Source organism: Xenopus laevis, chromosome 4L, assembly GCF_017654675.1.
Source record: "Xenopus laevis strain J_2021 chromosome 4L, Xenopus_laevis_v10.1, whole genome shotgun sequence".
Lineage (NCBI taxonomy): Eukaryota > Metazoa > Chordata > Amphibia > Anura > Pipidae > Xenopus > Xenopus laevis.
Genome location: NC_054377.1, coordinates 103,622,357 through 103,635,423, shown reverse-complemented (window position 1 = coordinate 103,635,423; position 13,067 = coordinate 103,622,357). Strand labels below are relative to the sequence as shown.

Here is a 13,067-nt window from a genome sequence, read left to right as displayed (position 1 = left end):
GGCTCTTTCCTACTACAAAAAGTTTAAACTGCAAGTCGGGATGGAAAAAGCCACGCTGGAAGGTATTGGTTGTGTATGGGAAATTAAAGGCAATTTGTATGTAAATTAGTATCCATTTTTGGTAAACAATGTGCAAGGCGTGCTCTCACTCTTTGCTGGCATCAATGTGTGCGCAGTATTTCTAGGGATGCACCAAATCCTCTATTTTACTATTACCAAACCGAATCCGAACCCTAATTTGCATATGCAGATTAGGGGTGGGAAGGGGAAAACATTTTTTACTTCCTTGTTTTGTGACAAAAAGTCACGCAATTTCCCCCCTAATTTACATATCCAAATTAGGATTCAGATTCGGTTCGGCCGGGCTGAAGGATTCAACCAAATCCGAATCCTGCTGAAAAAGCCGAATCCTGGCTGAATCCCGAACTGAATCCTGGATTTGGGGCATCCCTAATTATTTCTGGTGTGGAAATTTTTATATGCATTTGAAATTGCATTAGTTAGTTAATGACCCTCGTACACAAATAAAGATCTGTAAGGCTACAAATGTATTCTTACTGATACCTGTATTCATTTTGGTAATTTGGACCCTGCTGAAATTGCAAACTGGAGAGTTGCTGAATAAAAACACAATTAATAAAAAATGAAAACCAATTGCAACAGTTAATTTAAATGTGAACAATCCCTTTAAGAAGGGCTTCCCCAGTGACTTACAGATTTACCTTTCTTTTCATCCCAATATAGGCAACTGGACGGTACCTTTCTTTTCATACCTTACTCAAAAAAGAAGGCCCAGGACAGTGTCTGGGTACAGGCAGAACAAAAATAAATATCTGGGGTTACTAGAAGCCAAAAATAATAATTATAAGCCATAAAAAAAAATATCTGAATTAGAATAGAGGTGAAATTACAAATCTTTTAGCTAATTTTGCCTTCATGGTACCAGATCTCTAGTCCAAGAAAATGACCGTGGGAAATGGAGAAGGATTTGTGCTATATGGCATAAGCAGTCATTTACTAAATGCAAAATATCTATACAAAGATGCCATGGATTTTCTTCTGCATTCCCATGGTAACAATGGCCACCACTATCTATTAAAAGTCACTGTGCCTGATTCCAGAGGCAGAGATATTTGCAGTATACAGGGAACAAGGGCACAACTTGAACCAACCTTGGGGACATCTGCATTTGTGGCCCTGGCTAATTAGCACACTATTCATTATGTTCTAGAATGGACAAAGTAGAATAAGAGCTCAGTATTTGCCCTGTAAGGGAGGTTCTTCAAGTGTTTGCATTAGCTTGCCTATATGAATTCCTTAGTTTTAGAACCTTAAAGGGGGCATGTCCACATTACTAAGCTAGCCTGCAATAAAAACTGTTATGTGGGGTAAAAGTGATAGTAAATAATATAATTAACGGTGATGACTGCTAATATAGTAAGCATGTTATTGTTACATATTAAGGCCGAGTCACAGCAACCTGTTATTATTGGCTCTTGCTACTTCCCCTATGTGTCCCATTGTGTGCAAATGTCACTGTAGCTCATGATGATTTCCTGCTCCTGCTATTTGCTCTAATATTTATCCAGCACCTGAGCCAAACACTACAACCTTTTGTGCAGGTTCTTGCATAGGAATGACACTCTCGTGGCAGCTGTCCATTCGTCTGCTAGTGCCACAAAGGTAAGAAAATGTAGCCATACTGTGCCACTGAGAAAACAAAACAGAAAGCTTACTTTTAGAATGGGATCTATTATCTGGAAATCCATTATCCAGAAAGCTCTGAGTTATTTAAAGAATAATTTATTAAAAGAAACAATTCTTCATTTTTGAATGATTCACTTTTTTTCTCTATAATGATAAAGGACTGGGGCCCACCCTGCTATGTACATGTATATTAGTCATTACAGCATTGTGCTCTGAATAATGGAATAAACCTTATGTGAAAAAAAACCCAGATTTCAATCTAAAAATTCCCTTCTCCTTTAACACATTGGAGGTTATTTATAAACACTGGGCAAATTTGCACCTGGGCAGTAACCCATAGCAATCAATCAGATTGCTTCCAGTGTTCAACCTACAGCTGGCTGAAAAAAGCTAATCACTGATTGGTTGCGTTGGGCTACTGCCCAGGTGCAAATTTGCCCAGTGTTTATAAATGAGCCCCATTGTGACTAATCAGAAGTAAGCATTTACCATTCACATGCTCTTAAAATAATGAAAGAAAACATCTGATTGGCTGCTCTGGGTTGGTGATCTAAGGCAAACTTTCCCAGTGTCCCCACATAATCCTGTAACTAAACAAAGCCATGACCCATGTATTTATGTATTCACAACTGACATATTTCACACATTGGAGTACTTGGATATTCCCCATTGTGGCAATCTCATTGGATTAATACAAATCTGAACCAGGAACTGTGCTTTCATTTCTGAAATCCTAAAACACCCTCTATATATTATTAAATATTATTTAGCACAAAATCTACTCCTCATATCTTTGATTTAACAGTGTGTGTCTGTGTCACCTCCGTTCTGAAATAAAGCTGGATTGTACAGTTCCCATCTCACCAGCACAGATAAAATATGTCCATCTTTAGCCGGGGATTTACAATAAATACACAGCTCGTTGTGATTGGGATTAGGTAGTTGCTACATGGGCGAGTTCACATCACTTCCCCAACAACATTTCAATGAACAGTGAAATGAAGCAGTTGCTTTCAAAGCAGTTTGGGGAATTAAGCAGAATCGGCATATCTTGTTTAGATAGAAACTGTTTTTGCGAAATGCCTAACTGGCTTTAAAGGGTCACTCACCCTAGAACACAAAAATGCTACATTAAAAACATTAGGGGGGAAAATCATTTTAAGATATAAGTTTATGTATATATGATGTCTATGAAACATAATGCACAAAATATCTCCATGGTGATTAACTTGTATAACTTGCTGGCTTGTAACTTGAAATGTACAATGGGGAACAATGAAGGTAGAAAGATGGAATATATTATCCTTAAAGCTTTAAAAAGCTCTTGCATTTATTCTATAATAATTAGACAGTACCTGTACTTGTAAATACAGCAAGCTGCATAAATTTACATGATTGATGGCAAAACCAGCCTGAGGTCTTCTCCCGGTCCTCTTCTCTTATGCACAGCTGAAAATGATCAGACTTGGTTTCAACTACACAAGCTCAGTGTCACTGATTGTATAAGAGGACCTGCCAAGAGTCTACTCAATAACATCACTGCACTACTCACTGCACTTTTCAGAACATGGCACAGTAAACAGACATATTTATGGGGTCCCCAGTGGCACAGTTTGGAGGGGGCCCAGTTATAACTCGGGCTTTACTTCGTCTTCGGACTAAAGCCACAAATTAAATTTTTATACTATGTTTTCGAAAATGAATTCTGCAGCATAATGAGTCCAATAATGCATTCACATTAAAAATAAAATAAATTACATAACGCCTTTAACTTTCCATGAGTGTTGATTGCAATGCAAAATAATAACTATCACACGTAGAACAAGAAGGGAATCAGATGGCACTCACGCATGCAAAATGTGCTGAATATTCTTAGTATATGGAGATCTCCATTGTGTGTGGAGTTCTTAATAAACCAAGAATATTCAGCACATTTTGCATACGAGCGGGCCATCTGATTCCCTTTCTTGTTCTGGCTGCAATTGAAACTCCTGAGCAACAGAGTTCCCAGATAGAGCACCACCTAAGTGATTAACTACCACACGTGGCTCAAATACATTGTGTTCAAGATGGCGCCATTCTCTAGAGCAGGGATCCCCAATCTTTTTTACTCCTGAGCCACATTCAAATGTAAAAAGAGTTGAGGAGCAACACAAGCATCGAAAATGTTCCTGGGGGTGCCAAAGATAAGATATTACTTTTTGACTGAAGCCTCCATGTGTATTGGCAGCCTACAAGAGGCTCTCTTTGGCCATCAATCTGGTTTTAATGCAACCAAAACATGCCTCCAATGCAAGAATTAAAAAATAAAAACCTAGTTTGAGGCCACTGGGAGCAACATCCAAGAGGATGGTGAGCAACATGTTGCTCAAGAGCCGCTAGTTGGGGACCACTGCTCTAGAGAATGTGTTACTGCATCATATCGTGGAGCATAGTACTTGTCTTTAGTGGTACACATTACATTTATAAAATGCATCATTGGGAGCGAGCCTAAATGGTTAAATTTAATTTAGTAGCCATAGAGAATTGTACTCTAAATTATGAAAAAATCCCAGTATTTGGAAATACATAGGTCCCAAGCATTCTGGATGCGGGATTACACCAGTGACAGAGCCTGATTTAAAGCCACAGATTAAATAATGTAGGACTGAGACATTCACAGGTGTAATTAGCAGAGTGAATGGGATGAAATATATATTTATACAGTGACCATGCTGCTGTCAGGAAAGGGTATAATTTACCGACTATATTTAAAAAAAAAAAGGATTACATTTAAATACAGTTTACAATCGAGTGCAATAAATAATAGTAAACAAAATCCCTGCAGTTTTCCAAGAAAGAAAAAAAAAGGAACACGCAGCAGAAACGTACAGAATTGTTGTGCAAACAGAACCGCCAGACGTGTTTAGGGCCTGTTGACAGAGTTTCAGTTGAAAGGAAACACAGTTCTGCACAATCTGAAGCCTCTGAAGTGAGAATTTTGCACAAACCTCCAGTCAAAGAGAGAAGGATTTAGTGTTGCGTTTGGTTGACAGTAAAGCCTATGGCACACAGTGTGTTTAGCCATGCCTTTACTTTTTTTTTTACTGCCCCTTACTCCTACAGAAAGCAACAGCAGTCCAATGTCCCCTCCCTAATGTATCTTAATGTCAACATTACCCACTGGTAATAGGCTGATTGGGGTGTTAGAACCACCAGGGTTTCTACAAGAGCACAGCAACAATTCAGACCAAGAGGTATATTTATCAGAGCACAGGTATTTCGCTGCTCGTAACGTTTCAATTTTTGTTACAATGCTCCTAATTCTCTCTCTCTCTTTCTCTCTCTCATTTGTTTTTTAGAAGGGAGTCAGTGACGCCCATTTGAAAGCTGTGAAGAATCTGAAGAAAAAGGCAAATAACTATAAAACTATACAAAATAAATTAAAAACGATTGAAAAGTTGCTTAGAATTGGCCGTTCTATAACATACTAAAAGTTACCTTTAAGGTGAACCACCCCTTGAAGTTGAACTTCCATAAATAGGTGCATAAAACCATCTGAACATTCAAATATAAATGTATATAGATTTTTCTTTTTACACAGACAAACTGGATGCTGAGGAGAAACCATGACAGTCTGTACAAGTCAGAAGCAGACTATTTCTGTGCCACCCTTATGCTTACACAGTCATTAAACCCCTCCCTCACCAAGCTCCATGTTGCTGTTATGGACTCTAGCATTTGAAATCCTAGAGGGAAGCAGAGGGAATTCAAATCCCAGAATCATTACTTTAACATGGAAAAAGATAAGGGTGGTTGGGCTGAATGACTTCCAGCCCGAGGGAGGTGTGGAAATGGTGTGTTGACAAAGGCAGACTATCATGGTTTCCTTTTCTATCTGAGGAATCCTTTATCTCTGTGTAATATACAGGAAATTCATATTTATAATTGGAATTTCAGATAGTGTTTATGCACCTCTTTTACATAAGCCCAACTGAATAAGATCATGTTTTTCCCCTTTATGCTACTGGGCTACAGCAGGTGATGATCAGAAACTGTGCATTTTAGTTATTTTCTGAACGAAAACAAGAAATGTAGTTTCCTGTTACAGACATTTGTGACACTGATCCTGCAATGAATTCAAGGGCAAAGTGCACACTGCAGTGCACATATAGCTGACAAATATACATTTGCTTTATATGTTTACCTACCTGTATTTGTTTCCAGGAGTAAGACCATTTCCCAGAGTAAGGCAAACACAACTGACAGGAAAAACAAAGTGCTTTCCCTCTGAGAGCAACATAGGCCTCTGCACTCTCTTCCCCTTCTATCATACAGATCTGCATACACGTAAAGCCTCATTCGCCATTTTAGCCTAAGCTCAGTGAAATTGGAACCGATTATGGATTATTTGCTAGTCTCCGAATAACAAAGAAACAACAGAATACAACCTGTTTTTGCAACTGAAAGTTTAGGGGCCTCCAGACTCAAGCATTCGGGTACTAACATCACGTGTGAATTCCTAAACTCACGTGTGGTTTTTGCATCCGAATACCTCAACTTGCTGCCTTATTCTTTTTTTCTCCAAAAATAAAGCTCAGCAGGTGCCAAGCTTTTTATGTAAAAAACAAAACAAACACTCAGGGAAGGGGGGAGGATGATCGGCAGAAGGTATTCGGATGCAGAAACCATCAAGAGTTTGGGCACTCCAGTGTGTTTTAGTGCTACAGTCTTTAGTCTTTATGGGATCAGAAAAAAACACACAAAGACATACAGATGCACAAAATGATAAAATATACAAAGTGCATGGGTATTTAAAAAAAAGACATTAATGAAGATTTAGGGCTGGAAATAAAGCAAAACAGCATGTTACATTTATGTATTGATTTCTACTAAGTCCTTCAGAAAATTATTGACAGTTTCTCCAAAAGAATAAAAACCGAAATATTTTAACTATATACAGGTATGGGATCTGTTATCCGAAAAACCCGTTATCCAGAACGAATTAACGAAAGGCAATCTCCCTCAGACTCCATATTATCCAAATAATCCATATTTTTAAAAAGGATTTCCCCTTTCTCTGTAGTAATAAAACAGTACCTTGTACTTGAGCCAAACTAAGATATAATTAATCCTTATTGGAAGCAAAACTAGTTTATTGGGTTTATTTTCTAGTAGACAAAGTATGAAGATCCAAATTAAGAAAAAACCCTTGTCCCAAGCATTCTGGATAACAGGTCCCATACCTGTATTACATTTTGCCTTAATTTGCATTTCCTTTTTTAGGCCACACAGAGTTAAATTAATTTCAAAATTCCATTAATTTATCTCTTATATCACATGGTCATGCAATAAAAACAATATTTGCAATGGTCCAGTAGAAATGTACTGTATTCGAGGTACAGGTTCGAGGGACCTGTACCACAATGCTCCGGGCCTGGGGTTTTCCGGATAATGGATCTTTCCATAATTTGGATCTTCAAACCATAAGTCTACTAAAAAATCATGTAAACCTTAAATAAACCCAATAGGCTGTTTTTTCTTCCAATAAGGATTAATTATATGTTTTGATAGTTTTGATAAAGTACAAGGTACTGTTTTATTATTACAGAGAAAAAAATTATCATTTTTAAATGTTTTAATTATTTATATAAAATGGAGTCTATGGGAGAAGGCCTTTCCGTAATTTGGCGCTTTCTAGATAACAGGTTTCCAGATAACGGATCCCATACCTGTAATACTAGAAACCACTAAGCGATGCCACAGATACACAAACTATTATATACCATAGATACATTCTAAGTGCATTTATATGAGGCCCAGTACTCCAAGGTTACTTTCAGTTGCAGATTTATCAAAATGTGAGTTTAGAGCTCACCCATGTTTTATTCATTCCTATGGGATTTTCAGAACTGTCTTTATCAAATGGTGAGTTTTAACTTTCACCCACTGATAAATACAATTCTAAAAATCGTATAGGAATGAACAGAATGTGGGTGAATTTTTATTTATTAAGCTCTAAACTCACATTTTGATAAATCCGCCCCCAATATCTAGTAGAACATTATCTGTGTTTGTTGTAAGGATTTTTCCAACGTACAGTTTAAAACATGCAAGACTGATTGTAAAAAGAATAAATATACCTTGCAGCCACAACAGGTTTTGTGGTTGTAAATTACTGTACACGAGCTAAATTTTTATTTGAATAAAAATGGCAAGTTTGCAGAGGTATTACTGTCAACCAACCATGACGCCCACAATAACCCGAGCACCTAAATTTGAATGTGCATGCCAAGCGTTGAATGTTTGCCTCTCTATTTGCAAACTTAGATGCTCATGTATGAAAAGGGGAATAATTATTAAAGGAAAACGTTCCCTTTAATATAAAATTCAGAAACAAAAAACTATTTATTATTAAAAGAAGAATTGTACAATCATTTGCCACAGCCAAGGTACAAAAGAGGAAAATAGGTCAGAGTTGAGCTGGGTCTTTCAGCGGGTGAAAATGGACCTGTTTGCCATACTGGGGTTAAATTAATTTAAAATTATAAAAACAGACTAGCAGCAAGGCAAACTCCCTACACCAGAAATCAGGTCTTCAGAATATATTATAAACCCACAAATGTTATGTCACACTCATGTGGAATATGGACGTAAATAAATAGATTAAAAAGTAATTGATCAGGCCAATAAATGGCTATGTAGTCTCAGGGGAGGATATCTAAACTCTTGCAATATGAGCCATAAATATAAGCTGTTCTGTCCTGTTTCCTTGTTTTACTTAAACGGGTGCTGCTTGAATTAATTATATTTAATTGCAATTTATGGGTCTCAAAACACAAAACCGCTCACCCTGTAAATACTATGACCTGGGTGTATAAAACCCAGGTCCTCCGCTTAGGTATGGAACACCTTTTGGCAGAAAAGCACTCACCCAAATTGTCGAGTGGCCCGGGTGCATCGCCCGAACCCAACGTTTCGTATACAAGCATACGTAGTCATGACTATGTATCCTTGTATACGAAACGTTTTTTTTACCATAAGAGTGGAGTTCGGAGTGCTTGCCGTTTCTTATCTAAACTCTTACTAAGAATAACTGACCAACTCCATAGAAATAAAATCAAAAACTGTAGTAAAATAACCCCCAATGGTTAAAAAAGAAAATTGTCCCTGTATTCTTCCTTACAAAGCTGTCAGCAATACATCATATTTACTTGCACATATCTAATTAAGGAAGCGAGAAAGGTCTTCTTTAATTTCTGCTTCATCCCACGGTCCATGAATATTATCTTTAAAAAGCTGCAGCCGAATTAAGCAGTACGGACACAAAAATGCCACGGAGAGGAGGAGGAGAAAAAACAGCAAAGCCCCCACACCCGAAATGCTCAATAATCCGGCCAAGGCAAAAATGGCAAAGAGAAAGGTTACGCCTATGTATGTTCGAGGAGTGTTAGCCCTCAGCTTTCTTTGCAAGCTCGGCCACAGAGCAAAAATCTGAATGGCAAAGGTGACCATAGCAAAAGCATGAAGGGACCGCGGAAGTCGTGAAGCAAGGCAAACTGAAGCAAAAATGGCCATGTTTATGGAAAGAGTACTAGAAACTACAGCGGCATTGGCTCCAAAGTCGAAGAAGACCAGGTGTCCAAGAAGCATAAGGACTGACATGGCATAAATTGTGTCAGTGCTAATAGATTCAGTCAGTGTCTTAAGCACTGGGGAAAAACCATAAGTAAACGCTACAAATACTAGTGCGCTCTTCAGATCAGCCCAGTGAGTTCTTCCACTGTCTCTTCTTCCTTCTCCTTGGTCTACAGCATCAAATAATATGTAGCCAAGGAGTGTGAAAGCCAAGCCAACCCCACACAGCTTCTGAGGAGACAGCAAATCCTGGTCCATGTACCACCAAATAAAAGAGAACACACAAACACTGCAGAGCTGTTGGATTACTACTCCAGCTTCAAACACCACTGCCCAATAGTGATACCGACGTACATAAATGTTCTTCCTCAGTTCCTCCAGGAAGCGGTTATCCACATAATTATCAGGAAACGGCTGATGCTCATATAACACCTTTTTCCAGATAGGCGGGGAACCCACTGGAGCTGGAGGAGGATTTCCTGCTCCCCATGACAGACTGGAGTAATGGTCAACACCAGGGTTGGGACTTTGCAGCACTGGGCTCATACCTCTTCTTTGCCAGATGCTCTCAGTGTAAAACCAGACATTTAACTAGAAAATAAGCATAATGTAGGTTCCTTGTTACACAGAATGTAATGGTACAAAAGAACAAGTTGAATATACAATAATGGTTTATGGCTCTATCTCAAAACAATAAATGAATTCATTAAATAATTAAAGGTCCAAAGTAAAAAAGTATAATTAAGTTTGTGAAATGGTTTTTCACCAGGACCAAGGGTTGACAATCAATTTTAAATGTGCAAAAATCCAGGTAAGGTGAGATCCAAGTAAAGCAGTAGCTCAAGTTTTGATGCGTTCAGAAGACTTTATTAGGACATGCATAAGCCTAACGCGTTTCGTGCCTGTGTGGGCACTTACTTATCAGCTATAGGTCTTCCCTTGGTACAATCCTTTTAAAGGAATGTTGACCAATTAAAATACATTACATCACACATAGTATATGTGAAAAAAACCCAATTATTATGAATTGGAAATAAAGTAGGAATTGAAAGCTGCCTATTCCACCTGGCATGAACCTTTGAATGGGGTATATATAGAGGCTCTCTATATATACCCCATTCAAAGAGAGATGCAGAATAGAAAACTTCAGACCATAAAAATTGAAGACAAACTTGTCTTACAGTTTTACTGCCTACTCCATATATCTGTCGGTGTTTAAGGTGAACTGTCTCTTTGCTTCATTTACATGTTGGTGTGCTTTGGTTTTGCCTTGCTTTGTATCTGTTGTGTGTCTGCTTGAATTTCTTTACTGTGGTGGCCCCCACCACATCTACAGAAAGGCTGTTCTGTTACTCTTTTAGGCTGCCCATTAGGCTAGAATAGAACTTGTAAATGGTTCTTCACAGTGAAGGTAGTGAAGCTATACAATTCTATGCCAGGAAATGGTGTGATGGCAGATTCTCTTGGTGCTTTAAAGTGGACCTGTTACCCAGACATAAAAAGCTGTATAATAAAAGTCCTTTTCAATCTAAACATGAAATCCAGATTATATTTTTTTTATTAAAGCATTCAAAGCTGTTGTAAACTCATTAAAAAATCTCAGCTGTCAATCAAATATTGCCTGCCCCTCTTCTACGCCTTAGGCAGAGAGGCAGTGAAAGCAATTACTTTCACTTTCCATTCAGCACTTCCTAGATGTCACTTCTCTCCCCACATTCCCCCAGTTCTCTTAACCATTTAATTGTGTGCCTATGATTAAGGGAATGTTTTCCGAAATGCGTAAGGCGATGCTGTTACCCTAATGTTGCAATAAATCCCCTCAAATCTATCTGGAGTGCCTCTTGATTTGCTTATTGGGACATTTAATTGTGTAACCAGTGCATGGGGATGGACCTCAGGTTCCCCATTCTGGTGCACAAACAAGATTGTGAGATGATACACGGCTTGTCTTAATAACTAACTGCTTGCTATAATTCCGAGTTACCAGACTGATGGAAACAAGAGTCAAATAATTTATAAAGTGTAATTAAAGTTAACTAACATGATAATGTGTGTGTGTATAGATATGTGCATATATATATTTACATACCGAGGTGCACAGTTTGCAAGCTTTTTCCTTAACTTGGGTCAGTGATGCTGGGGGACACAATGAAGGCTTCAACTTGATGAATAATTTCTTTTGTTTAACTGAAAAAACATGTAACTGGAAAAATCTGTACCGTGCAAGAACTCATAGCAGCCAATAAACAATTAGCCTCCATCAACCAATTGCTGCTAGAATAATAATGGCAAATCTCTTATTGCTTGCCATGGGTTACTGCACTAATGCAAATCAGTGAACTGCTTGCAAATGTGCCTATTATGAGTGAATTTATGGTTTTTCAGTAAATGAGACATGTATAAATATTTATTCTACTCATGTTTCGAAATCAATACATTTTTATTCAAGATGAAAATATTAAGCAGTTGAATGTATTGCCCTGAAATAAACAGCAATGTAGGTAACCCTTTTATTCTGAATATATGTTAAAGTGAAAATCCATCTTTAAATTAACTTTTAGTATATTATTGATAAATTACAAACCATGTGAGTTATAGTACAAACAATAATAAAATCAACAACCGCCAATGAAAAGAAGACTGACTGCAAACAAGCTTAGAATACTGCGGTTTACATGATACTAAATGTTAATTTAAAGGTAAACTGTCCCATACATCTAGATAATATATATTTTGTTGTTAAAATCCGAAATAAAAAAAAGACGAAGTAAAATGAAAGTGTAAAACTAAAACAAAAATGTCATGAAATTCACTTTAAATCTCAGAGAGGTTTGCTGTAATAATGTTTTTAATGAACAAAATGTCAGTTTCCTTTTAAACCCCCCCTCTCCTCCTTTGATCCCAGTGGTTGAAAAATTACCTGTAGCAGCCTGTCTGTAAGAAAAGACTTGTATTTCTGCTTTTGCAAATGATTCCTGGCTTCAGATATTACACACCTATTCCAAGAAGAGAGAGAGAAATATCAGTCACTGTACATGAGTAATTTACAATTATGCCTACATATCTTCTTATGAAGAGGCTATTGAAAGAGGTGGTTCACCTTTAAATTAACTTTTAGTATGTGTTATCACAGCAACTTTGCAAATGGTCTTCATTAATTTTTTTTTTATAGTTCTTGAATTGTTTGCCTTCCTCTTTAACACCCATTCGAAAGCTGGAAAGATGTAGAGACCCTGGCAGTCAGGGTTAGCTTACAATTATTGTTACTTTTTACACCTTAAAGGGGTGGTTCACCTTCAAGATAACTTTAAGGTGCACATTTACTAAGCTCGAGTGAAGGATTAGAATAAAAAATACTTTGAATTTCGAAGTTTTTTTTTGGCTACTTCGACCATCGACTACGAATCGAACAATTTGAACTAAAAATCGTTCGACTATTCGACCATTCGATAGTCGAAGTACTGTCTCTTTAAAAAAAACTTTGACTACCTACTTCGCCACCTAAAACCTACCGAGCACCAATGTTAGCCTATGGGGAAGGTCCCCATAAGCTTTCCTTGCTTTTTTTGATTGAACGGAAATCGTTCGATCGATGGATTAAAATCCTTTGAATCGTTCGATTCGAAGGATTTAATCGTTCGATCGAGCGATTTTTCCTTCGATCGAATGAAATGCGGTAAATCCTTCGACGAATAAATATCGAAGTCGAAGTATTTTACTTCGAGGTTCAAATATCGAGGGTT

General features: G+C 37.6%; 1 protein-coding gene across 1 annotated transcript; it reads right to left on the bottom strand.

The window, feature by feature from the left end:
• Positions 1–8,074: 8,074 nt before the first annotated feature.
• On the bottom strand, positions 8,075–12,320 carry pigc.L (phosphatidylinositol glycan anchor biosynthesis class C L homeolog; the record flags this gene model as incomplete). Its single annotated transcript, NM_001094990.1, is given in 2 exon segments — positions 8,075–9,915; positions 12,245–12,320. A coding segment is annotated over 1 exon segment (960 nt). The 3' UTR covers positions 8,075–8,910.
• Positions 12,321–13,067: the final 747 nt, after the last annotated feature.